Source organism: Ictidomys tridecemlineatus, chromosome 6, assembly GCF_052094955.1.
Source record: "Ictidomys tridecemlineatus isolate mIctTri1 chromosome 6, mIctTri1.hap1, whole genome shotgun sequence".
Lineage (NCBI taxonomy): Eukaryota > Metazoa > Chordata > Mammalia > Rodentia > Sciuridae > Ictidomys > Ictidomys tridecemlineatus.
Genome location: NC_135482.1, coordinates 10,203,155 through 10,229,529, shown reverse-complemented (window position 1 = coordinate 10,229,529; position 26,375 = coordinate 10,203,155). Strand labels below are relative to the sequence as shown.

General features: G+C 53.5%; 1 protein-coding gene and 2 long non-coding RNA genes across 7 annotated transcripts; 2 read left to right on the top strand and 1 right to left on the bottom strand.

Moving 5' to 3' along the window:
• Positions 1–1,695: 1,695 nt before the first annotated feature.
• Positions 1,696–12,060, top strand: LOC144378535 (uncharacterized). 2 transcript variants are annotated; one of them, XR_013440291.1, is made up of 5 exons: positions 1,696–2,974; positions 3,614–7,983; positions 9,967–10,096; positions 10,250–11,314; positions 11,685–12,060. It is a non-coding gene; the product is annotated as an uncharacterized LOC144378535 (long non-coding RNA). The 2 variants fall into 2 exon arrangements; XR_013440290.1 differs by having other exon boundaries at positions 10,250–12,060.
• Foxred2 (FAD dependent oxidoreductase domain containing 2) lies at positions 4,764–24,481 on the bottom strand. Of its 2 annotated transcripts, none has more exons than XM_040278534.2 (8): positions 23,300–24,481; positions 21,249–21,500; positions 20,320–20,589; positions 19,004–19,170; positions 13,200–13,365; positions 11,771–12,012; positions 10,602–10,767; positions 4,764–8,045 (listed from the first exon to the last, which is right to left on the bottom strand). In XM_040278534.2, exons 1-8 carry the CDS (start codon positions 23,824–23,826, stop codon positions 7,808–7,810), a joined length of 2,028 nt encoding a protein of 675 aa, XP_040134468.2. In that variant the 5' UTR covers positions 23,827–24,481; the 3' UTR covers positions 4,764–7,807. The 2 variants fall into 2 exon arrangements, with proteins under 2 accessions (XP_040134468.2, XP_005322351.2); XM_005322294.5 differs by having other exon boundaries at positions 10,602–10,772; positions 23,300–24,479.
• Positions 14,089–22,899, top strand: LOC144378536 (uncharacterized). Of its 3 annotated transcripts, XR_013440293.1 has the most exons (3): positions 14,089–15,278; positions 18,444–18,581; positions 18,849–22,899. It is a non-coding gene; the product is annotated as an uncharacterized LOC144378536 (long non-coding RNA). The 3 variants fall into 3 exon arrangements; XR_013440294.1 differs by lacking the exons at positions 18,444–18,581; positions 18,849–22,899 and adding an exon at positions 16,016–16,851; XR_013440292.1 differs by lacking the exon at positions 14,089–15,278 and having other exon boundaries at positions 17,968–18,581.
• Positions 24,482–26,375: the final 1,894 nt, after the last annotated feature.

The following is a 26,375-nucleotide window of genomic DNA, read 5'->3' as shown; positions in this document are numbered from 1 at the left end:
GCCTCTAGGAGCAGAACTCCATCATCAAGGCTGCCAGGATGATTGTGCTGCTAAGATGCGTCTTTTCAGAGATGGAAAAAGTACAGTAAGAGACATATTCTAAAACCCAGGAACTGAGGCATGTAGGGGGAACCAGGGCACGGCAACTCTGCCTCCCTCCGCACCTTGCCTTCCTTCTTCCTGAGGACTTACTGCTTCTTGTTTTTTTTTGTACAGAGATTGAACCCAGGGATCCCAACCACTGAGCCGCATCCCCAGCCTTTTTTATATTTTCATTTAGAGACAGGGTCTTGCTAAGTTGCTGAGGCTGACCTTGAATTTGTGATCCTCTTGCTCAGCCTGCAGAGCCACTGGGATTACAGGTGTTTGCCACTGCACCTGGCTTACTGCTTGTTTAATGTTGTCTCATTTACTGAAGCTCCATGAGGGAAAGGATTCTGATTCTTTTTTTTTTAGTTTTCAGTGGACAAAATATCTTTATTTTATTTTTATGTGGTGCTGAGGATCGAACCCAGTGCCTTGCAGGTGCTAGGCAAGCGCTCTACCACTTGAGCCACAACCCCAGCCCATGATCCTTCTCTCCGACAGCCTCCAGATGCTGGCCTGACAATTCACTGTTACTTTCAGCTTCTTGTGAGTGGGAGCTCTGTCGCCCACTGATGTGGGCCTAGCTCTGTTCCTGAACATAGTTGACAATCAGCAAATGTTTGTGGAATGGGCGCATGCGTGTGTGTATGTGTGCAAGAGAGAGAGAGAGAGAGAGAGAGAGAAAGAAGTGAGAGGCAGCTTGAGTTCACGCTGTGCAGGAGGAAAGCACCTTGTTACGTGTCAGGACAAACTCGGCCCAGCCCAGGAGAAGGGGCTTCCTAGCTCACACAACTGGCTCAGCATGGCCTTGCTGGGTTAGTGGCTCCAATCCTGTGGCAGAGCTTGGAGGGACTTTCTGTGCCTTGCTTTATTTCCTATGCAGTGGGCAAGATGACTCCTGCCAGCCACAAGGAGATAAGATTTGAGTTTACAATAAAAAAAGAGGAGTGTCCTCTCTCTCCTGGTGTCCTCTGATCATGAACGTGTGCTGAGCAGCTCAGTTTCCCTGCGTGGGATCCCTCTTAGGTGCAGGGTTCTGATCTCCGTGAGGTCCCTGTTCCTCTTGCTGCTCGTGTGTGTGTGTAGCTAGCAGGCCACCTGGGATTTACTCTTAATTTCAGGTGACCACGGCATGAGCTGAGTCCAGCCCGCTCCTCCTTTTACCTGCACACGCATCTTTTCCTCTCGCTTTTCTTTTAATTGTTTTTCTCCGTGTAGGTACGTTAACGATGCGACACTATCGGTGGCCCTCAGTGTACCTTCACAGTGTGCTCTGCCATTTTCTTTGGAATGCATGTCATTGTTAACAGTTGCTAACATGGATGTTATATCTGCTTTTACAAACTTCCCTTCCCTGCAGTCGCCTTTGTGTTCTGCCCCATGTCCTTGTTAGCTCTAATCTGTTCTGAGGTCTATGGGGTGTGATCAAGCCCCCCAACAAGGTGGCTTGGAACAGCAGCCATCATTTATGTAGCCCATGCGTCTGGAATTGGGGCAGGGCTGGGTCATTTCAGCCCATCTCTGCTCCATGGGAGGTTGATGAGGGGGTTGGGGGCTGGGGTCCTCTTTCCAAGATGGCTCACTTTCTGGCTGGTGCAGGCAGCTCTGCCAGGGGCTTCGGTTCTGCTCTCCAGAGCCTCTCCACAGGCCTTCCTCCCAGCACGGTGGCTGGGTTCCATGACAGGTGGCAGGATCTGCCAGTCTCTTTCAGCCTGCACCCAGAAAATGGCACAGCCACACTTTGCCTTTTTATTTTGGTCCAAACAATCCCAGAGCCAGCCCTGGTTCCAGGGAAGGAGATGGAGACCGCACATCTGGAGAGCTGATTTTTGGGCTGTCTTTAATCTACCAGAGTGCCTCATAGCGGGCGCTTCTGGGCGCCTCTTCTTTTCCCAACAGATTTGTTTGAACTTAAACCCACTTGGTGTAAGGAGATCATCACGTACATTTCTTTTTCTTTTGGGGATCAAACCCAGGATCTCACATGCTCTAGGCAAGAACTATGCAGCTGAGCTACACCCCCAGCTTTTCTGAAGTTTTATTTTGAGACAAAGTCTTGCTGAGTTGCCCAGGCTGGCCTCTAACGTGTCATCTTCCTGTCTTGGCCTCCTGAGTGGCCAGGATTATGGATCTGTACCACTGCACCTGGGTATCACTCCCAGCTGCAAGAAGACAAGATTTGAGTTTACAGTAAGAGGAGTGTCCTCTCCTGCCTAATGTCCTTTGATCCATAATGGAGTCATTTTTTTTTTTTTTTTGGTACTGGGTATTAAACCCAGGGGTGCTTTATCACCCAGTTACATCCCCAGTCCTTTTTATTTGTTTATGTTGAGAACTGAGTCTTGCTAAATTGCTGAGGGTCTTGATAAGTTGCTGAGGCTGGTGGCCTCAAACTTGAAGTCCTCCTGCCTCAGCTTCCCGAGTTGCTGGGATTACAAGCATGCTGCACTGCACCTGGCTGCCATTGTTTTATTTCTATACAACATTGAGAGATTACAACATACTGAATGTTTTGTCCCCCCCGCCCCCCACACACACTATGGTGCTGGAATTGAACCCAGGGCCTTGTGCATGTAAGGCAAACACTTCTCCAACTGGGCTGTATCCCCAGCCCCACACTGAATGTTTAGATATGTCTTTGTCGTCTTTTTCTTATAGTGGGGCTCTCCTGCACCCAGTTATTTTTTGATGATTTGGACAACTTGAGACACTGGGTCTGAGATGGTAACATCTTCAATAGGATGAGAAAGCCCATGACACTGGGAAGATTGTGCAGTGAGCACCAGGCTTGGGGCTTCTCCAGAAGAGTTGGCGTCTCAGGCTTGTTGATGCAGAATGGAGACAGGAGCGAGACGGGAGGCCTGCTGTCCCTCTCTTCTCTGCTTAGGTACATCTGTTCGTGCTATTTTTTATTTCGGGCTCTGTGGATTGGTTGTGTGATGCATTTGGATAAAATACTTGGGCTGGAGCATCTCAATTTGCCCATCAACTTCACTTTGTAGCAGATTTATATTCCGTCTGGGATGCCAGATTGAATTAAATGCTTTTTTTAAAGTCTGCAGTCTGACAAAAATCTTTATCTAGTCAGCACTTTCACCATATTTAAAAAATAAGCATCTGTGGTGAAATGATGCTGTCATGGCTTATTTTTGAGGGAAGGATCCAATTTGGGGCTGATGGAGCTGGCTGCAGAGCAGACAGTGTTGAGGCCGACACCCAGACCCCAGGGCTCCCCTCCCACCCCAGGTCATCCCTCCCTGCTCCCACCCCCGGTCATCCCACCCTGCTTCTGTTGGGATCTCTGGGTTGGCAGTAGATGAATTCTCTCTCCTTGCTGTTGTTTTGGTGCTGGGGAGGGAACCCAGGGCCTCATGCATGCTAAGCTGCATCCCACCTCTAATTCTCCTTCTGAGGGAGGTGCCTGTTGTGTAATCAGCATTTCATTTTGATAACTTCTCTGTGCTCTTGTGGGAACCACATATGTTCCTGGGTTTGAGAATTGATCTCTTAACTTTTTGTCACCCAGTGTCCACAGGAAGGACCCATCAGAGGGTGACGAGGAGCAGGCTGCTGTCGGTAAGTGGATGGCCCCTGACTGGAAGATGGTGCAGTTTCTGTGGACCCACCACTGTCCTCCGGGAAACCATTCTGGCCTGGTTTCCTCATCTGTAGGATGAGAGAGTTCTGTCTTCCTCATGTAGTTGTGGCGAGTCTAATTATTCAGTGCGTGGGATAGTTATTGCTGAGTAAGTAACACATGACCCCATTTAACACGTGAACAGCAAACACTGATTTCTCAAAGTCCCTGTAGCTCTGTATCTGGGAGTGGCTTGGCTGAGTGGTCCTGGCTCAGGGCTACAGGTCCCTCTTTATCATTTTCTTTATTTTGGGTGCTGGAAACTGGACCTGGGGGTGCTCTACCACTAAGCTGCACCCCCAGCCCTTTAAAAAATTTTTAAGACTTTTTAAGAAAAAATTTTTTAGTTATTCATGGGCACAATATCTTTATTTTGTTTATTTATTTTTATGTGGTGCTAAGGATCGAACCCAGTGCCTCATATTTGTGAGGCAAGCGCTCTGCCACTGAGCTATAACCCCAGCCCCAAGACTTTTATTTTTTAGTTGTAGGAGAACACATACCTTTATTTTTATGTGGTGCTGGGGATCAAACCCAGTGCCTCACGCATGCGAGGCGAGCACTCAACCTCTGAGCCCCAGCCCCCCAGCCCTGTTTATTACTACTGTTTTATTTTGACACAGGGTCTTGCTAAGTCGCTGAGGCTGGCCTCTTGCCTCAGCCTCCCCAGTTGCTGGGATTCCAGGTATGCGCCACCACATCCTAGAGGCAAAAGGGATTTGGGCCTCTCAATACACTGGAGACTAAACCAGGAGGTCCGCACAGAGGGAAGACTTTTATGTTTCATTCTCTGTCGTGTAGGACCTGGGTTGTGCCGAGTCAGCCCAGTGTCCCCCGCCCGCCACTTACAGTTGGCCTCTTTGGCGGAGCATGTTTCGCCCTGGCACCTGCTGCGGTCTCTTCCCCACCAGGGAGGAAGGAGTAGCTCGTGCTAGAGGACACTGCCCCTGGCACCACCGGGCCAAGAAGGGAAGTGTCCTCTGGGAAGGGCTCCGGGTCTGCTCATCCTTGGCAATTCTAACTTTCAAAAAGCCAGAGATTATTTTTCAAAAATTAATTTATTTCACTGTGATCATATCACAAATTTGAACAAAGCAGAGAGAGGAAACAAGCCCGAACCCCACCTACTTCTTCAAACCCACAGGTAACATGGCTGCCCTTGGGGACACTCTGTCCCCAGGCCCCTGGGTGGAGCGGTCCTGCTTTACTGGGTGGTTACAGGCAGGTGGTTACAGGCAGGTGGCCAAGCCCCAGCGACTTCACCTCCTGCTTCTTTTCACTTAACTATGTGACGCGTGCGCTGGGCTCCCCGGTTTTTTCACATTTCAGGAGCCAGTAAGAGTCCACCTGGCTTCACGTTCCTCCCGGCCGTCCACCGTTCTTGTGTAATAAATACCTTGATTTTAATGTGTTTATTCCAGTGTGATTATCTTTTGCCTTTTTACCATTTTCTTTAATCACATTAACCAGCAGGGGCTGGCGGGGGGTCCTGGGAGTGTTACACCTCTTTCTCTGGAAATTCATTTCTCCTACTTCTGAACTGGAAAAGTCCTCAACCTGAGTTTTTATATGGCTTCAAAGGTTCATCTGGAATTAATCTGTAGTTCAGTGTGACAGAGGGGTCTAAAACAAACGTCCCCAGAAACTACAAACCAGTTGGGCTACAATTATTCATGGCATGGTCCTGCACGATCCTTTTCATTGATTTGTGATTTTTTTTTTCCTTGAGGGGGATGGAACGAGGGCCTTGTGCCTGCTGGGAAAACCCTCCACTTCTCCAGCATGGATTCCCTTTCTTTAATTAATAGGTACTGAATCCAGATGCACCTGACCACTGAGCTACATCCCCAGCCCTTTCTGTTTATAAATTTATTTATGGCACCAGGGATTGAATCCAGGGATGCTCAACCACTGAGCCACATCCTCAGTCCTTGAGATAGGTCCTCACTGGGTGCTGAGGCTGGCCTCAAACTTGAGGTCCTTCTGTCTCAACCTCCCGAGCCTCTGGGATTACAGGTGTGCCCTGCATATGGCAGGATTCCTTTCAAAATCACCTCTTATCGAAAACATTTACGTATGGTAGATTGTTTCACTGGCTCATCTGTTTTGCACCAATAACCTTATATTAAAAAAAGGAGGAATTATTGAAGTCAGGCCTCAGCTAAAAGAGGAATTTGGTCCAGCTGCAGAAGCTCTACGCCTGTGCTGCTCAGACTTGCCAAAATAATGAACCGAGGTACAAAAGTGGAAATGTGAATCCATTTCATCCACACCTGGGGAGCTGGCGGTGCTGGAGGGTGACAGCACTCGCTGTCCTTACACTCAAGTTCATAGAAGATGTCCATTCGCAGAGCCAGGGCAGTGTTAGAAACCCACCTGGGCCCGGGGTGGGGAACTGGGTGGTGGGGTGTGTGCTCACCTACTCCAGGCCGGGGTTCACCCCCAGTACCAGAAACCACGACAGAAATAGAAGAAAAAAGAATATGTTCTCTAACACCACAGGAAGGCAGCAGCCACCTGCACACGGCACCCCGAGGCCACAGGCACCTGAGGCAGGCCAAGGGAAGCGGCAAGGACCGCTGTGACTGTCAGCTGGGAGACTCGGCAAATGCCACAGTGATCTTCATTAAAATCAAGAAAACCAGAGAAGACATCGCCAATCAACTGAGCAAGAATGGAATCCTGCCTTCTTAAAAGCAAATAAGGCTGGCTGATATTCTGGTGGGATGACTGACTTGGCAGATGAAGGCAGCAGCAGATGTCACATGTCGAGGCATCGCCAACCACTTGTTATGGCACCTCAAACTGTTATTGAACAAGTGGCTCAGCTAGCCCCAGGGCTTCGGGAACAGGATTGGACACTGGGCACAGCCCCAATTAAAAGACTCATTTAAAGCATGACTTGGAAAAGGCAGGGGGGGACCACAGGGTCCTACGTGGGCTCGCTTTGGATCTGTGTGAAATTCAGTGAACACCACACCTGGGATTCGGGAAAAGCCTTAATTCACGAGCTTCAGCGCTGTGCAAACTGTCCCAGGTAGGATCACGGGGGTGACAGTCACCCTGCTGTGGGCGAAGTGCGGGACTTGCAGTGTTGGATCTCTGCCAGGGACAGGAGGTGACTGAGCATACAGCTAGGCCAGTGGCTAAGGGGCTTTGGAACTAGCCAGGAGGAGAAGAGGGGGAGCCCAGGAAGGGGCTGTGGAATTTTCAATGGCCACATGAAGAACTCGTGAGCAGCCCTGAGAAAGTGACCACCAGGCCCAGGCGCAGGCGCAGGCCTTGCCTCAGGAACGAGAGAAACCCCAGAGGGGCACCCAGTGAGGAGGGACAAGAGCAGCTGAAGAGCTGAGGGAACCAGGAATGACTCACCATTGCTGTCACCCGGGGGCATCTGCACATGTCCCCTGGTGCATGTGACAGGTGCAGAACAGCTTCACTATACTGGGCAGGGGCGGGTCCAAGCAAGGTGTGCTTCAGGACGCCAGAGGCCAGGGGAGGGGTGGGGATCAGGACACAGGATGCAGAGCGGCTGGGGCAGGACCCTGACCCTGGGAGAGCCACAGCTCAGCACCAGGTGGCCTTGCAGGGACTTCTCTCCGCCATGCAAACCCTCGGGGCGCCTGAAGATTAGTGCCTCCAGAAACCCTGATGACAACGAGGGTGGGTTTCACCATGAAGAGTCCCAGGTGGGCTCTGGGCCTGTCACAAGAGTGGAGTGGAAGGAAAAGGAGCAGGTGGGCCCTCGAAGGGGACAGAGTGGGCCAGCTTGGCACTCAGCGACGGTCCAGCTGAAGAGCTCGGCATTAGAAGGCAGCTCACACCGGCAGAGGATGCCCTTCTCCTCACCCCGCTTCTTGGGCACCAGGGACCAGGCCGGGGGGACCGCAGTGCTGCAGCAGCCCCACTGCTGCTGGCTCTGCGGGTGGCTCTGGTGTCAACCTGGCAAGGCCTGAGTGGCCTTGGGCCGTCATGCATCAGTGGAGGGGGCTGCGGGGAGAGAGGGCTGACCGTGGCCTGTGGGGAGGCCTGGCCGCGGTGCCCACAGCCCAGGAGGACCGTCAGAGCTCCTCCTTGTTGCTGTCAAGGGACTGGAGTGGAGGCCCCCGAGACAGGCGGTGACCTTCTGGCCCGTGTTCCCCAGGCTGCTGGCTGCTGTCCTCCAGGGGCTCGTCCATGGTGGCATAGTCCTTCAGGAGCCCGCTCTCCACGCCATGCCGCCGAAGGCTCTCGGTGCCCATGAGCCCCTGCATTCTCAGGTACCCCTGCTGGCAAAACGGGGGCAGCTTCTGGCGCGTCAGGGTGAACAGGAAACAGGACTCTGCATGAAAGCAGGAGGAGGAGGAGTCAGGCTGGAGGCGTGGGGAGAGGTGCAGGAAGGGAAAGCTGGGGGGCCGGGGCACCTCAGTGGGCCTCGCCCAGGACCTTGCATCCCTTGAAACTGCCATCTGACCTTTCTGGGTGCCCCACGCACGACCTGGGTAGTCATGGATGATGACTTTCCATGAGGATAGGGAAACAGGAGGCTGCCTTGACCTTTTGGGAGAACAAGGCTCCAAGGTCAAAGCCAACCACAGAAATGACTGGGGGGCTGGGGATGTGGCTCAGTAGAAGAGCACTTGCCTAGCATGTGTGAGGCACTGGGTTTGATTCTCAGCACCACATATCAATAAAAAAAATAAAGGTCCATCAACAACTAAAAAAAAAAAAAAAAAAAAAGAAACGTCTGGGGCAGGAGCTCATTCCTCTTGAGCACACCCTCAGCCTTCTCTTCTGGAGACTTGCTTGGATGTGGTGGGAATTCAGTGGAATTGGGAGCTGAAGCCTCCTGCAACAGTATTTGAGTTGCAAATACTGCATGCAAAGTTCTGTCTAAATACTGTGGGGACAAAAAAGGTAAATATTCTGTCCTGCCCAGGATGGAAATCATGCCTTTGACCAGTGTATACACATGGTATATATTACCTGCCTGTTAGTTACTTAGTTATCGTGATTATCAGATGACAGTGGCAGTATCTCAGTGCTGGTGTTTAGGTAACCCTTACTTGATAATGCCTCCCAAACATGAGAACAATCATGGTAGCAATTTGGATGTGCTGAAAAGAAGCTGTAAAATACTTCTTTTCAGTGAAAAGATGACTGTTCTAGACTTAATAAGACCAAAAAAAAAATCACATGCTGTGGTTGCTAAAATCTATGGTAAGAACATTTTTTATCTGTGAAATTGTGATGGGAAAGAAATTCATGCTGATTATTCTGTTGACTACAAGCTTCAAAAGTCATGCCACAGTGCCTCGTGCGTGCAAGGACGGAAGGGCATGACACCAGCGGGTGGGTGACATGAGCAGGAAACTTGTTCCAACTGACATCAACATTTTGCACCCAAAGTCATGGAGCCTATGTGAAGACTTCAGCGAGGCCCCGGACATGACTGAGCCCACACCATGCACTGCAGGTCAAGGGTTTGGTTTTATCCATGGTCTCAGGCATCCACTGGGGGTTTTGGAACGTGTGTCCTGAAGAGAAGCGGGGCCTGCTGTACTCATGGCTCTGAATGAAAGCTCAGGAGAGATAAGGTGGATGTCGGCTGGGTCTTCTGGGGAGTTGGCAACAGGCTGGGTCATGGAGGGTCGAGACCTCCTACAGCTGCGGAGAAGCCTTCCGCCTCCCAGGCCCCCTCATCTCACGTACGGGGGTACGTAACAGGGAACACTGTGGGGCTCCTGGGGCAAACAGGCTGACAGGGGCCCCATGGTGTCCCTCTGACTCTCTGAATTCTACCAGGGGACCCCGGCAGGACAGTAGATAGTCCTCTCTGAACAGGGAAGAGAGCAGGTGCCAGGGAGGACAGAGGACAGTGAGGTGGCTAACTCTCCAGCACAACCTTCTGCTCATGTCACCTCCTCTGCAAGGCGTGGTGGCCTGGACGCCCAGCAGCTGGAGGCCAGAGCTAGCAGCTGCCGGACAGCTGGGGGCGGGGGCAGAGAGGAGCGGCATCTGCCCGCTGGCCGTCTCCAGGAGGAGTCCTCCCAGTTCAAGGCAGAGGCTCAGTGGCTCGCCCTGTCCAGAACTGTCTAGAAAGGGAGAGGGGAGCCCGATGGCCTGGCATGGCCTATCGGAGGGGCCCACAGTCAAGGTGGGAACGTGCCCCTGACACAGACGGCATTTTTGTAGAGTCTGGAAATCTCAGGAGACCAACAGGCATTTGGAGCCCAGGACTCCAACCTCTGATATAATTTCAGGAACCAGAGCCTGACCAAAGCTGAGAACTCCAAGACTGCCCGTTCTTCAAGGGTGTTTGACTCTGGCTCTGTGAATTAACTTGTGCATCTACATATGTGCAGATTATCAGTTAAAAATACATATTTATACGTAAGTATGTATTTTATAATATAGAAATATATAATATGTAAATTATGTAATATAGAAATATACAAAATAAATATATACACGTAAATTATATAACATAAATTACATGTCATAACATATAAATTTTATATATATATATATATTTTTTTTTGGTAGGGGGATTGAACCCAGGGGTACGTAACTCCTGAGCCACAATCCCCTCTTTCCCTCCGTGGGCTGTTGCCTGTTCGCCCCAAGATCCAAGCTTTGGCTGAGGGCCTCTACACACGCCATTGTGTGCGGTGACGCTCGGGGACCCAGCCCCGCTCGGTCGGTGTGTTTTGTGGTCTGGGCTCTGGGGAGCTGCCTTCTTTCCCTGCCAGTCTAGCTGTATTTTGGGGGACACTGTCCTGGGAGGGGGCTGCAGGGAACGCCTTGCCCACCCCATTATGAGCAACGGGCTCTGGAGTTCTGGGCCCCTGGTCTCCCTGGCCGTCCCTGCACCTCCACCTCAGTCCCTTTGCGTCACCTGCGTAGAAGCTCCGCAGGTCGGTGTCCAGACAGTTCTCCAGGAAGCGCCGCAGGGGCAGGATGTGTCCCACGGGCGCCGTCCAGTCGGTCAGGAAGTCTTCCACGACGTGGTGGATGGCCGTGGGCCGTGGCAGGGGCCACTGTGCGGGGCGGAACCTCACCTCCTGCTCTGTGGAGGAGGGGGGTCAGGACCAGGCTGGCCACGCAGTGTCCCCCGCCTCCTGCGCTCCCTCCAGCCCGCGCTCCCATCCCCCCTGCGAGGGCTGTGGGCTGGCTCCAGGAGGAGGGCTGACAGAGAGATCGTCACTGTGGCCCCCGAGGGCAGCGCCAGGACCCGCAGCTCGAGGCTGGTGTCCGCCCCCTCCCTGGACCGAGCCCTTCCCAGCCGTCCTTCCCCGAGAGGCTCGGAGCCCCCGATGAAAGGGTCTAGGCCTCGCTAGTGCAGCCTCCCACCCGGGGACCCCCGTGAGGAGCCCGCTGAGCGCAAACCCGGCCAGCCCGGCAGGCACCTTCTCCAGAGGCCAGCCGCAGCCCAGCCTCGGGCAGCTTTAACTCTCAGTGCGCCTCCCCTGCTGGCACCACCTGCCCTGGGGAACGGGCCAGCGGGCCACCCTCTTTCCCTGGAGCCCTCCGAGCTCTGAAGCACAAGCCACGTTCCCCAGGCTGCCTGTTCACTGGAGCTAAGCTGCGCCAGAGCTGCTGCCCTTCCAGGTGAGTCGTCAGATGTGTTCTCATGCAATCCTCCCGGGAGGGGACTACTGTCATCCCCACTTTACAGACAAGGAAGCCAGGCTCAGAGAGGTTCAGTAACAGTCCAACGTCACACAGCAATGAAAGGACAGACTTGGCCCAGCTCTTTCTGTCCTGTGCTAGTCAGTTCCAGTTCCTTGCCCTGTTCCTTCTAACATGCCACCTACAGCCCCTCACCCACTGTGGTCGTTGTCCTTTGGAGACACTGGTATGACAGTGCCCCTCTTCCTGTGTGGGGCTTGGTGGATCATGACACTCCAGTGTGGCCTATGCAGGTCACAGTATGTGTCAGAATCTGGAAATGGCAATTTTCTCGGACCTTCTGCCTCAGCCAGGTCTCTGGGCAGAGTCCCCGAGGGTCCCCTCTGTAGCTGAAGGAGCGCTGGGAGGAATGGACTGTGGCGAGTGCCCGCTCACCGGTGGGGAGGCGTCTGTAGAAGTAGATGACAGGGTGGAGGAAGTTGGACAGCCAGGCGTCCTCGGTGTGCCCCACCGACCGGTCATAAAAGAAGACATCCTTGTCGGGCCCAGAGAAGTTCCTGCCGTACTCCATGTTGACGACGAAGAGCCCGTGCCGGGCCGGCCTCCCGGTGAGCGTCTCCAGCTGGGCCAGCATCTGCATGGGGAACTCCTCCAGGTACTCGAAGGCCGAGGCGTTCCTGGGGGGCGACACGGGGTCTCAGAGCCGTGGCCAGGGACAGGTGTGAGCACGGCTGCCCGGCCACATGGCCCTTCCCCGCAGTGCCAGTGCAGTGGCGTCCACTCTGGCTGGCTCTCCTTGCTGTCTGGTGCTGGGGTGGAACCCAGGGCCCCCACGTGCCAGGCGAGTGCCCTTCCGTGGAGCACCAGCTCGCATACACCCGTGTGAGCCCGCTGTGACCACCACTCTCTCTGGACCTCGCAGAGATTCCAGAACACTCCACACCCTGAAGTGCACCCTGGAGGGAAGAGCCCTGCAGGCCGGAAGGGAGTGGCCACCCTGAGCTAGTTGGGAGCTCAGGGACTGGGCCACAGAGCAGGAGGGGTCGGGCGGCAGGGAGCTGAGCGCTTGGTGATGGGCACTCGGTCTCCCTGGGCCAACCGTGCAGCCCAGCCGAGAAGGCATCAGCTACCTCCTCTGGGGGTGGGGGCGGCACTCTGGCCACTGCGTGGAGAACAGCCCAGGCTACTGGTGGCGGGACCTCAGCAGAGGGGGCAGCCAGCCAGAGCCATGGGACACTGCTGAAGGCGGCGGGGCTCAGGGATCTGCCCACAGGCTGGGTGTCCAGGTGAAAGAGGGCGGTCGAGGGTGACGTGAGCTGTGCTGAGTGCGCGTCCTGGGACTTGGCCATGCTCCGACCCAGGGGCCAGAAATTCTTTCCCTGCCCCCCCCCCCGTCCCCTCCCCAGCTGCCCCTCTAGGTGGCTCCCTGGGCGCTCTGCGAGGTGTCCTTCTGAGGCCCGGTCCTCAGTGCTCTGCTGCCTGTTCTGGATGGATAAGCACCTGGACCAAGTGGGTCCCGGCCGGTGTATGGGAACTCTTAACCCCAAGCTGGGGACTGACCTCCCAGGGGCACCCTGTTTCTGCACCTTGGTGGCGAAGGGTTTCCACCAGTGATTTTGACCTCCTCCTTCACCCCTGCAAGATGATCATCCCCAGTTTGCAAAAAAGGTTCAGTTAGGTTAACTAACTTGCCTGAAGTCACACAGCAAAAGGATAAACCCAGAGTTCACGCCCAGGACCAACTGTCTGACTCCACTCCCCCGCCCCACCCCGACTCATTTTAAGAGGGAAGAGCTGGGTTCCCTCACAGAGTGGGCAGCAGGGTGCGTGGGTGAAGCCTGGGGAGGGCAGGCGAGCTACTCACTCCTTGAGCAGGATGACATCGGCCAGCACACTGAACATCTGGTAGAGCCCCGAGGCCTCGTTCACGCGCCGGATGATGGCGTTGGTGAGCTGTGTGATGGGCAGCTCGGTGGAGGGCCAGGCCACGCCATGGTGCCGATGCTCCAGCAGCCGGTGGACGGCTCGCACTGAAAGGGCCAGAGGGAGGAAGGGCCTGTGGCTGTTCAGATGGTATCTGTGTTCACTCCGCGGGAGGTGCGGCGGGCGGAGTGGGGGCAGCAAAGGTTTGGGTCAAGTTCCAAACAGGAATTGTTCTCTGCTTGTGGCCATGCACACATGCCCCTGGGTGTCATCCCCTGGGATGAGCAGGCAGAATGGGTGAGGCCAGGTGGGGGCCACAAGCTGGGTCTGTCCACCTCTGCCTGAGGCCCTCTGCAGTGGAAGTCCGGGCACGTCCCCTCACTTGAGGAGCCCAACCAGACCCAGGGCCTCGCTACCCTCCAGCCCGTTCCCACCAGAGCCGCCCACCTGGAAAGCCTGGATGGCGCCCCTCCCGCACCCCTGCCTCTAGCGCTATTTTGAGGCGCTCTTATCTCTACATGGGGTGCAGGAGCAGCTGGTTAGCTAAGTGACAGGGAGGGGCTTCCTTTCCCTGGGGCTGCTGGCGGTGGGTCCTGGGAGGAGCACTGCACACGGACACCTGCTCCCCCACAGCTGACCAGCAAATGCCCCAGACAGTGAAGGCCAGGCGCCAACAGGGCTTGCGTGGAGGAGCCGGGTGGCCACGAGCCGGGAGGAGTCTGGCGCCAGGGCCTGGCTCCTGAGGCGCAGTGGCTGAGCTGAGGGTGGAGAGGGAGCAGCCAGAGCTCGGGAGGGTGGAGGCTGCGGCCCGAGGCCCGGGGAGGCGAGGCCCGGGGAGGTAAAGCCCCTAGTGCCAGGTGCAGTGCCAGCAGTGGCCGTGTGGGAAGGGGCGGGGGGACCACGACCCGTGGGCAGCAGCCCTGCAGAGGCTCCGGAAGTGTCCAGAGGGAAGGGAGCCCAGGAACTGTGAGCCCAGGAGACGGAGGTCTGTGCTTAGTGAAAGGCAGTTCCCGCGGGCACCACGGCCCTGGAGGGTGGGCCAGACCTGGACAGCGCTCGGGAGCGTTCGTCTGGCGTCTCTGTCGTCCATCACGTCCTGCTGCCTCGCTGTCTTTCGCTTCCCTTGGGACAGTTTCTCAGTGGAATGATGGCAAGGTCCGGGCGGACCCCTCGGGGTTACCACTGTCCCACCCCCGGGAGGGCTGTCAGCTGCTCGGGGACAGCGGTCAGCTGCCTGTGCACCCAGGACTGCTTCCACCTGCCTGAAGCTTACTGCCTAGGTGTGGCTTTAGAGTCAGCGGGTGTGGATGTGAATCCCCTCTGCCATCCCCTGGCTGGGTGGCTAAGGGCAGGTGACTTGACTTCTCTGTGTGCCAGTTTTCTCATCTGGAAAATGGAGTTGAACTAACAGGATCTGTTTCATGGGGCTGAGGATGAAGTGTATGGAAAGATGGGGACAGAGGAAGCAAGAGGGCTGGGCAGTGGTGGCCAGGATGGCGGGAACGGGTGGCAGCGCATGTGGGATGGTGTTCAGGCAGCCGGAGCCCTCCAGCTCCTTCCCGACCACACATCATCTGGGAATGGACTGCAGGGCACGATGACCTCTCCCTGCCAGGTGGGAAGGGCAGCGGGATGCCAGACCACCGTCAAGGTCAAGGGGGGCAGCAATGGGACCTTAGGGATTTTAATGGCAAATTAACTGGTTTAGGCAGCAGCTGCAGGCGGCAGAGCACCCGCTCAGCAGCCCGAGGAGCTGCCGGTGCCACTGTCTGTGGGGCGAGGCTGTGGTGGGGCCTTCCCTGGACCCTCCACTTCCAGAGGCAGCCATGGATTCAGGGGTTGATGGACCCAGGGAGCAGGGACTCATTCTCAAGCCACAGCTGGTGACGACAGCTGAGCCCACCCACTCTAATCTGGAGGAGGAGGCATGAAGTCCCCCCGCCTCGGTTGATTCTTCAGAAAATGCTGACCTATGTCATACGGACAACTATGGTGTTCATAATACCACTCTTAATCAGAGGTACCATGACACTATCGTTATCATACCCTGAAACGGAGTACCACTATAATTCCTATAGTTCTGACCCCTTATTATCCCTGAGAGATTTATCTTCCCTCATAGGATTTTTAACTAAATGTATCCTTATTCAAGAACTAACAGCCAAGGGAGGTGGCACACACCTGTAATCCCAGAAGCTTGGGAGGCTGAGGCAGGAGGATCGCAAGTTCAAAGCCAGCCTCAGCAACAGTGAGGTTGTTTTGAGGTGTTGAGCAGCTCAAAAAGACCCTGTCTCTAAATATAAAAAGGGCTGGGATGTGGCTCAGTGGTTAAGCACCCCTGGTTCAATCCCCAGGGCTGGGGAAAAAAAAAACTCAAGAAATTACAGCATTATTATAGCAACATCCACAGCCAGCCTGGCACGGTGGTGCTGGCCTGTGATCTGGGCTACTGGGGAGGTTGAGGCAGGAGGATTCCATGTTTGAGGTCAGCCTGGGCAGCTTATCAGCTTCTCAAAATACAAAGGACTGGGGTGTAGCTCAGGAGTAGAGCCCCCTGGGTTCAATCCTCAGTATTGGGGGAAAGCAAAAAAAAAAAAAAATCACAGCTGTGCAGGCGTTACTGAATTTCTATTTTTGCATATGATTAACTTATTGCACAACCCTAATAATATTTCCAACAATCAATGATATAAAAACAAAATTTCAACTGGAAAATATGAAACAATCCCCCTCACACTTTTTTTTTTGCGGTGCTAGGAATTGAACCCAGGGCCTAGTTGTGGAGAACAGACTGCCTGGGCCGAGCTCGTCGGTGTGGTGCAGAACAGCAGAGTTGCTCCATCCTGCAAAGCAGCGGCCTGCCCTGAGCTACACAGTTCAGGGCTAAGGCAGGGGACTCCGTAGCTCGTCTGGGCAAATGGACAGATAACCACCATATGCTGGACATGCTGAACCTACCAAACGGCTGCCCAGCACAATCAGAAGGCACAAACCGTGAATCATCTGTGCTAATAAGTGACGCCTGTGGGCTAGGGATATGGCTCAGTTGGTAGTGTGCTTGCCACTCATGCCCAAGGCACAGGGTTCAATCCCCAGCACCAAACAAAAAACAAACAAAAAAACCCAGAGTGACGCCTGTGAACTCATTGGATTAAATCAGAGACACATGGGCACACGAGGTATTAAGCTCACGACTGTGAAACCAGGCCCTGGAGCTTATCAAGCAGACCTCTGAATGGTGTCACCCTCACCTGGAGGGTAACAGGAGAGGCACCGGAGATATCCTCTTACCAGACCTCTGGCGAAGCCCCAGCCTCATCTCTGCCTGATGAGGCTGCTTAGACACCGCCCGCCCTGCCCCGCCACCCAGTCCCTCACCCTCCACAGCTCTGTGCCTGAGCAGGGCCTCTGCCTTTGCCCTGGGCAAGGCTCTTGAATCCCCGTGGCCACCTTAACCTTTCTCAGCCGTTCAGGAACCTATATACTCTCTTATTAAGTGTGACTTCATATTAGTGATCAAGAGTGGAAAGGAAGAAAAGACTCCGATTACCAAAGGGACATGAGGATTTGGTGAATTAAAGCCAACAAAGTGATTCGACTTGTGAATTTATTTATTTTGGAACCAGGGATTACTGAACTCAGGGGTGCTTAACCACTGAGCCACATCCTCAGCCCTTTTTTTATATTTTATTTTGATACAGGGCCTCACTAACTTGCCGAGGCTGGCTTTGAACTAACTCACAATCCTCCTGCCCGCCTCCCCAGCTGCTGGGATTACAGGCGTGCGCCACCACACTGGCCTTGTGGATTCATTTTATTCAATAAATTCTGCGGTTGTGGAAAGGCTCTGGCATGGCTGGCCTATGTCAGTGGCCTGGCTCCCACCAGACACTCCCACACACTAAGCCGGGGCCCTGAGCCACATCCCGCTGGAAACATTTTCCTTCCATCACCTAAATATATACATATATTTTGTTGATGGACTTTTATTCATAAGCAGTGCTGAGGATGGAGCCCAGTGCCTTGCTGGTAGGGCAGGTGCTCTACCACTGAGACACCCCAGCCCCAAGATGCTTGATCTTCCCTGGGCCCAGCACGCTGCTTCTGCTCTGAACTCTGGACGGAATCTTACATCCACTGAATGCAAATCAAACACTTTAAGCTAAAAATTTACTAAACTGGTGGGATCAAACCCCAGGAAAACTTAGTTAGCAGTTAAATATCCTAGTCAACTAGCTTTGATCTACTTCTTTTTCTGTTAAGGGGTAAAGAAGGCGGGAGAAGCCCGAGCAGAACTGAAACTACTCTCTTGAATTTGCAATTCAACATGAATATTGACTTGGGATCTGCTAAAAGGAGGATCCAACCTTTAGATTCACATTTAGCCAACGTCAATTATTCTCAAGAAATCACAGTGATCCCGCACATTCTACCTACTCTTTGGTGCTTCATCAGAGGAGCAAGGAGCACCCTATACCTTTTAATTCAAGCCACGCTAAGAAAATCCAGGGCCTAATTATAACGTAATTTATAATGTCGTCATTACTGATTGGGTCTTCGTGATAATCTTTTTCATAGTAATCCTATCTTAATCGGGGGGATGCAGCAACTGGAGTTCCATTAACAACAAGCCCCAGATACAGTGAGAAAGTCATCAAAACTCTGATCCTCAGAGCTTTCTTGAGAAAAACGAGGATTTGGCTAGAGCTTTCTTGAGAAAAACGAGGATTTGGCTAGTGGCTCATCCCTGTAACCCCAGTGACTACAGGAGGCTGAGGCAGGAGGATTGCAAGTTCAAGGCCAGCCTCAGCAACTTAGGGAGGTGCTGTCTTAAAATAAAAAGGACTGGGGTGTAGACCCCAGGTAGAGCCAAGGGCCCTGGGTTTAATCCCCAGCACAGGAAAAAAAAAAAAAAAGAGGGAAAGGGAGGGCAGAGGGAGGGGAAGTCCCCTTCTCTCTCTCTCTCTCTCTCTCTCTCTGTCTGGTTCCCATTTATCCTTAAAATCACAAGGCATCAATTTTGGGTTGGGCATTATTCTTGTACTATAAGTCAAATTATTTTTCAAAATTATGTTTTAGTATTTGATGTGCACTCTCAAGTTAGCAGAAAATTTATACCTTCAGTACTGAGAGTTGTGAATCAAAAGTATTTAATCTGATTGCAACTTTTCTTTCAATCTGTCAGCAGGCAGTGTGTGCGTGACAGAGCTACTCAGCTGGCTGATGGGTGCCCAGGAATCACCTTATTCAGCCTCAGGACAGCCCTGAGCGGGCAGAGGTCACCTCCTTTTCACCTCTGATGATAGGGATGTGCTCAGCCAGGGTAAGGTCACCTCTAAGGCTACCCATCCAGGTTAGCATGCTTTGTGGCCCTGGACATTGGGTGCTCTACCACTGAGCTACCTCCCCGCCCATTTTTACTTTCTTGAGTTGACAGGTTGGCCTTGAGCTTATGATTCTCCTGCCTCAGCCTCCTGAGTCACTGGGATTACAGGCGTGTTAGAATCTGTTAACCCCTCAGGCTTTAAGCACAACACAGGCCACCCCAGAGCCTCCCACCTTTATGCTGTATCTATTGCTACTTTTCTAGGTGACCCCCAGGCCATGAAAACCTGGGGTCAGCTGCCTAACAGGAAGCTATGACCACTGACTGCTGGTGAACAGTCCCTTAACGCTTCTGGAGGTCTGGAGTATCCACAAGCCCCAGGGATAATGATGGGTCCTGCCTGGGGACAGTGGACTCACCTGTGTACCGGAATCCGTGGATGAAGCCCCCAGCTGATTTGCGGTAGTCCACCGAGTGGCTGGCGGTGCCCAGGATGAAGAGGCCGCGACTGCCTTTGGACTCATAGCTGGCTCTGATCAGTGGGTACTTCTTGCTGAACTCGCTCCCGGAGCTGAGTCTGAGGGACCTGGGAGTGGAAAGGGGTCAGTCACAGTCCTCGTGTGGAGGAAGCCCTTTCCAGACAGTGGGTTTTCCACCCATCCCACTTCATCTCATAGATGAAACACCTGGGCTTAGATCAAGGACATGCAGGTCAGGGACAGAGCTCAAATCCAAGCTTGGCCCAAGGCTAGGCTCTGGGCCAAACCTGAGGCCTGCTGTCATCTGAGGGAAAAGGAGGGTCTGGGCAGGCCCTTGTCCTCCTGTGCCCTAGCCAGAAGGCAAGAGGGTGTGAGCGGATGCTCTGGCCCAACCCTCACACGTGTCCGAGTAGCAACCTCTACAGTCCAGGCTCCACTGGGCAGTCCTTCAAAATCCATTATGAATAACTTTAGGAACTTTTAATTTTTTGTACCAAGGATTCAACTCAGGGACACTGAACCACTAAGCTACATCCCCAGCCCTTTTTTTATATTTTGAGACAGGGTCTTACTGAGTTGCTTAGGGCCTTGAACTTGTGATCCTGCTGCCTCAGCTTCCAAGTCACGGGGATTACAGGTGTGCACCACTGCGCCCAGCTCAGAGATTAACTTTTTTTTGGTACCAGGGATTGAACCCAGGGGTGTTTAACCGCTGAACCACATCCGTAGTCTTTTTTACGTTTTATTCTGGGACGGGGTCTCACTAAATTGCTAAGGCTGGCTTTGAAATTGAGATCCTCCTGCCTCAGCCTCCTGAGCCATCAGGACTACGGGCGTGTGCCATCATGCCAGACAGGAACTGACATTTTACTGAGCATATAGCATATGCCAAGCACTGTCTTATATTAATCCTCACATGACCATATAAGAAGGAAACGAGTATCCCCAGGGCAGAGATAAAGAACTGGGGCAAACTGTGATCAAGTGACCTTCCGAGGGTGCCCAGATGTGACCAGCAGAGACGTCAGGTTGACCTGGCCTTGCTCATGGCCCTGGAGAAGCTCACCCCTGTCTGGGCCTGACCGCCCACCTGACCACTCAGGGGAGGAGCTGAAAGGGAAACCAGGGGGAACCTACCTCAGACCTTTCAGGGACATTCTGAAAACTCTCTCAATGGCCCACTGTGTGGCCTCCTGTCCCCAGGAGGTCAGAAGGTGCTTCCTAGGAGACCCCGCCTCTTTCCCTGGGGGACTCACTGGTTGAAGATGGAGAAGTCGAATCTCCAGCCCAGGCAGCGGATGACCCGGTCGTAGGCCACGCGCATGGCGAAGTTGTCGTTGTCGTCCTGGGGGAGGGGGATGGCATCAGCACTCTGGTTGGCGCTGGTTTCCTCCAGGAAGAACTTCAGGGTGACGTGGAACCTGCCCTCGTGGTCCTTCACGATGGCCAGATCCGTCAGGTCCGACTCGAGAAGCCCGTCCAGGGACTTCAGCTGATAGGTGTCCAGCAGGCCATTGTTGATAGCTCTGGGGCCCCAAGAGAACGCAAGGAGACGGGAGGGGACTCAGGAGGGCTGGTGAGTCCGGCGGGGCCAGGAGGGGTGTGAGAGGCGGTTCTTCCCACATTTGGGGCTTGTGAGGGTTGGGCAATGGCGTGTCCCCAAGGACTAGTGTTGGGAGCTTGGTCCCCAGCGTGGTGATGTTGGGAGGGTGGGGGACCTCCAGAGGTGGAGCCTACAGAAGGCCACTGTCTAGCGAGACAGTTTTAGCAAACCTGACCCTTTCCCTCATCTGTCTTCCCGTCTCACCACGTGACCGCTCCCTCCTGAGTTCCTGTGATCCTGATGACATCTGCTGTGAGGTGACACAGGCAGGGGAGACCTTGACAGAGTCAATACCAGGCCATTTGGACTTCCCACTTTGAAAGTATAAACTAAATAAAACTCTTTTCTTTTTTTAAAAATATTTTATTTTTTAGGTTTTAGGTGGACACAATATCTTTATTTTTATGTGGTGCTGAGAATCGAACCCAGGGCCTCATGCACGCCAGGTGAGCGCGCTACCACTTGAGCCACATCCCCAGCCCTAAAATTCCTTTCTTTGTAAGTGGACCAGCCCCAGGTATTTTGTTACAGTGACACGGATCCTGAACTGCTACAGGCTTTCAGTACAGGGATGCAGCATACCTGAGGTCTCCAACGTAGTGGGTGGCCCAGGAGAGCCGCACCCGGGAGCGGCTCAGCATGTGGATGAAGTTCGTGACACCCAAGATGTTCTCTGCCGTCTCAAAGGCCGAGTTCCCGCGGCCCAGGATCAGCACATTCTGACCCACAAAGTCCCCAGGATCCACGGACACAGACTCATAACCCTCTGCATATTCAGAGCCAGGGAAGTCAACCTTGTTGGGGACTGACACACCAGTGGCCACAAGGAGGACACTGCAGGTAAGAACATAGGAAAGATAGTGCAGTCTCTCAGCGATAAGATTACTTGGTTAAAACCACCTGCTTTACCCCGACTGCAGGCTCCGAACAGGTGACAGACGTTCATTCACTCACTCACTCATCACTCGGCCACTTGCTGACCCAGCCCATACCGCAAGACCTTCCTCTCGAAGACCTCACAGCCCAGGGGGTACACATGCCTGCACAGTGTACTCCATCCATCACACTGATCCTGGGGATTAATTACGCTTTCTTTCTTTTTTGGGACCAGGGATTGAACCCAGGGGCATTTAACCACTGAGCCACATCCCCAGCCCTTTTTTATATATTTTTTTAGAGACAGGGTCTCTCTGAGTTGCTTAGGGCCTTGTTAAGTTGCTTAGGCAGGCTTTGAACTCACAATCCTCCTGCTTCAGCCTCCCGAGCTGCTGGGATTACAGGTGTGGGCCATCTCGCCAGGCTTAATTATGCTTTCTGATTGAGGAGAAAGTGATACTGTGAGAAAACTGAAAAATCAACCTAAGGTTGATCACAGCCATCAGGTGAAGCACATCCCCTGGTGATGCAAATGGAGCCTGAATTCTGTTTCCCCTCCTGACCTGCCTCCTAGGTATGAATGTCTGCTAAGCAATAATTGGGTGGTGGGCCCTACACTGATGCGTGTGTTTACTCCTCAAAGCAGCCTGGAGTGAGCTGAGTGGTCTCTCTCCAGGCGAGGAGATGCAGCTCCTGTGAGTTCCTAAGAGCAGCAGAGCCACTTTGTGCTCAGATGGGTGTGATTCCGAAGTCCTGCTCTTTGGAGAGGAGAAGGGTGTAGGATCCAGCAGTGGTCAGTTTGGGAGTCAGATCCTGCTGGCCTGCAGAATGCTTTGACCACAGGGTGGTTTCAAAATAGAACTGGATGGCCTGTGGAAGGAGCACACAGAGCCTTATTGGTCCTTTTTTCTGATCCTTGTCCACTCTGCTCTTAACTGACTCCCTTCTGCTGCAGCACATCTGCCTGAAGTGTGAGAGTCCAGATCAGCACAGTCTTCTGCCCCTGGGCTGTGAGAGGCAAGGAGCAATGCTGGGCCTACATAACAGAGCAGGTGAACATTGCTGAGCACCTGCCTGGGGCCAAGTTCAAGGCTAAAGGCCAGGAAAGGAGAAGCAGTCTGATGCAGCGGATGGAACACAGGATTTGGAGTTAGAAAAATATGAGCTCAAATCGCAGTTCTACCACATACACAGCATTAATTACCCAACTCCTCTGAGCCCCAGGTGTTCACCTGTCAAATGAGATCAGTGAACTTCCCCCCTCAGTTCCTTGTGAAGATTAAACAAATTTTGGGGGCCCAGGCAATATTAAGTTGACTCTCAAGCCAAAGCAAACTAAAAATGGTCACTGGAAGCACTTCCTGTTGGGCCTCTCACTTCTGTTTGGTTCTGAAATCCCACTGGGCCGACCCTGGCTGGACACTTGACCCAGTATTTTCCATCATGCATTCTGGGGACACTAGTTCTAGGAAATGATCTTTAAGATAGGTTTTGGGGACACATAAACTGTTTCTGCTCGATACCAGCATCACAGTGAATATGAAAGTAGCAAAGACTGGCAAATCCAGAGGAAAGGAATTTGCCACAACATTTAAAGGACACACTTGAGAAATGGTGCCTAAGCAGAACCTCAGTCTGATCCAGGAGTGGGAGAAATGCCCTGCTTCTCCCATTTCTCCCACATCTCCAGGTAACCAAAGTGTCCCTCTGGGAAAGACCTCAGCTGCAGCTGGCCAGCTCCGGCGCAGGTCCCTTACCTGCATTGGTATGTATGGCCCTTCTGGTCAGTCAGGATGAAGTAGTGGCCGTTCCAGGCCCGCTGGTCCTTGTCTAGAGTGACGTGGGTGATGGTGGTGTTGTACAGCACGTGGAGCCCCAGCCTGTCTGCGAAGTCGCCCAGGTAGCGCACCATGTCGCCAGCGTCAGGGAAGTAGGCGCGGGAGTAGTGTCTGAAGAGGAGCCGGGGATCGTGGCTGAGTAGGGAGTTCCAGTCGTGGCGGAGGTTGAACTCGGCGTTGGCCTTTCCTGTGTAGCGCTTGTTGATGCTGATGAGCTTGCGGTGCCGCGGGTAGCGCGTGAAGAAGCTGCCCGGGGCCGACGCGCGTTCGAAGACCACATAGTCTCTGCCGGCCCGCTGCAGGAAGGAGGCCATCTGCAGGCCCGCGGGCCCCGCGCCCAGCACGCAGTAGTCCCGGTGGGAGCTCAAGCACAGAGTCGGGTGCAGGACGAGCGTCAGGAGCAGCCCCGGGGGTCCCCAGAGCCGGGCCGCGGCGGAGAGGTGCATCCTGCGGCAGACCAGAGGGGAGGCCTCGCACCTCGCGGGTGCGGGCAGGTGCTAGCCTTGTCTTTCCGAGGACTGGGGATCAGATGCCCAGGGAGAAGCAAGGGCTTGCGTGCGCCCTCACCGCAACGTGAGGTGCAGCCGGGACCGGAACCCCAGGACCTGGGAGCTCACTTGCCCCCACGCGTTCTGTTCCATGAGGGCTCTGGGGCTCGCAGGAGTCCCGGACCCTTCCGTCTCATCTCCCGTCTCCTTTCCCGCAGGTGCCATCCCCCTTCGTATTGGACACCCTGGGGAAGCAGAGGGTGTCCCCCGATTTCCCGCTCATTCGAGGGGCGCCCCAGGCCCGCGGTACCCTCCGCGGGCACAATCTGTCAGCCACGTCCCTGCCCCGGGCTGGAGACTGAAGGAGGTGTGGCGTGCAGGCCCCGCCCCCGCCCTCCTGAGCAGACAGGGACGTCCAGCGCAGCTCGCCCGCCGCGCGCGCCCGGGTGGCTGCTGCCTGCGCGTGCGCGTGGACAGGCTGCGTCCGGGCCCCGCGCCACCGGCCACCGCCCCAGCGGAGCTAGAACCTCGCGGCCGCCGGGACCGCAGGCCGTAGTCGAGTGAGGCGGGCAGCCTCGCGCGCGCCGCGGCCCCGGCCTTCCCCTCCCCTCCCGGCCGGCCAATGGCAGGGGGCGGGGTCACGTGCTCGGCGCGCAGCACGCCGGGACCCGCTGGCCTGCAGCAGCCCCACGCTGGGGCGCACGTGCTGCCGGTGCTAGCAGAGGGGGTCTGAAGCTGGCGACTTTTGGGGATTTGACTGGAGAACGGATCTGGGATAGTCACGGGACTCATTTTAAACTATGCCTCTTCACACGTGAGCGAAGGGAGAAGAGTTTTGGAGAATACCCGTGTTTTTAAGTTCCCAGTGAAGCCCAAGGCTAAATACAACCCAGTTGGCCTCCTCAGTTTTGTGGGGCAGATAGAACAATTAGTGTTTGCTGCGGTGATTCAGTAGTGTCTATAGAGCAACAGGCACGACTGACTTGATCTTCAATCAGGACAGGAGCAAAGGGCAGTTTCCAAATGTAGGTTTAGCGGTTGGTTCCCATAAGATCAGTTTGGAAGTACATCCTGGAATTGAAGCCCAGAGGGGAAACATCCATGACAGGAGATGTGGGAACAGATCAATGTCAGCTTCTCCTGTGGCAGATGGCTTCCAGGATGTGGGCAGAATATGGTGCACCTTTGAGGGAAGGATGAGAACCTTCTAAGGGCATTGTGTACTCCAGTGAAATGAAACTGAGGGTTCTTCCTGACAGACAGCGTGGAAAGAACTTTCTGGTCTTGAGCTCTGCATGATTGGAGCTGCTTTTCATTAAAAATCACAGCTGGGCCTCTAGGAAAACACTTCCCTGGTCTCTAGAGCCAAAGTACCCACTAAAGAATGCCACATGTCTATTTTCTTAACACCCTGTACCACCAGGGAAAAGCTCCATGAGAACATAAGCTTTTTTGTAGTCACTCAGTGACCCCATGACAAGCACTTGAAAAAGCACTGGAGTGGGTGCTAGGAGAATAGTGAAAAAATCTAAGGATCTTATTTGCTAAGTAGTGGGAGGTAAGATGATGTATTCAAGGCCCTAAAGCTGGGCGGAGCCTGCATTGCAGACAGGCTCTACTAGGTTTTGAGTGCAGGACCACTTTTAGCACTGGACTTGGCAGCCCGGTGCAGGACACAGAGTAATGGAATCTGATGCAAAGTACTTAGAGAATGAGCCTTGGTCACTCCCTGCCCCAGTTAATCCTGAGACTGGGGCACATGTCTGAATTCTAAGCTTGAAACTTTATGGCACCTGTCACACCATCATATATATGTACTTTTTTATACCTTTGTTTATTTTTGTGTGGTGCTGGGATCCAACTCAGTGCCTCATGTGTGCTAGAGAAGTGCTCTACCACTGAGCCATGACCCCAGCCCAAACACCTTATGTATTTTAAAACTACTATGAAAAGTCCACACAAACTTTTTGCTTTCTCTCTCCAGTATCCCTAATGACAAAGTAAATTTTGCCCCAGGAAATTTTTGCTTGCAAGGGCTAGGGCCATGGCTCAGTGTAGAGCACCTGACATGCTTGAAACTCTGGGTTCAACTCTCAGAAAAGCACACACAAAAATATATACATATATTTGTGCTTCCTGAGGCACAATTATTTTGATTAAAATTCTAACTTTGGGAATTCTACTACAAAGCTGAACCTATTTCACTTGTAAGATGCTGTTATTTCCATCAGCATTAAGTTCTGAAAGCAGTGGTGGCCAGGTACTTATAGAATGCTTGGTTATCCAGCAGGGTAATCACTTCAGTGTCCAGAACAGAAAGCATCCACCCAGAAAAGTTGACTCAGCCGAAACAACCAGAGCTTTCTTATGACACACAGCTTTTGTGGGCTTTGGCTTCAGATTTTGTCACCTGCCCAAGCCAAGCTTGAAAACAATTTACGAAACCAACACAATCACCACTCCATGGAACATATATCAATATCTTCCAAGGTGGCCTTCTCAAGAGC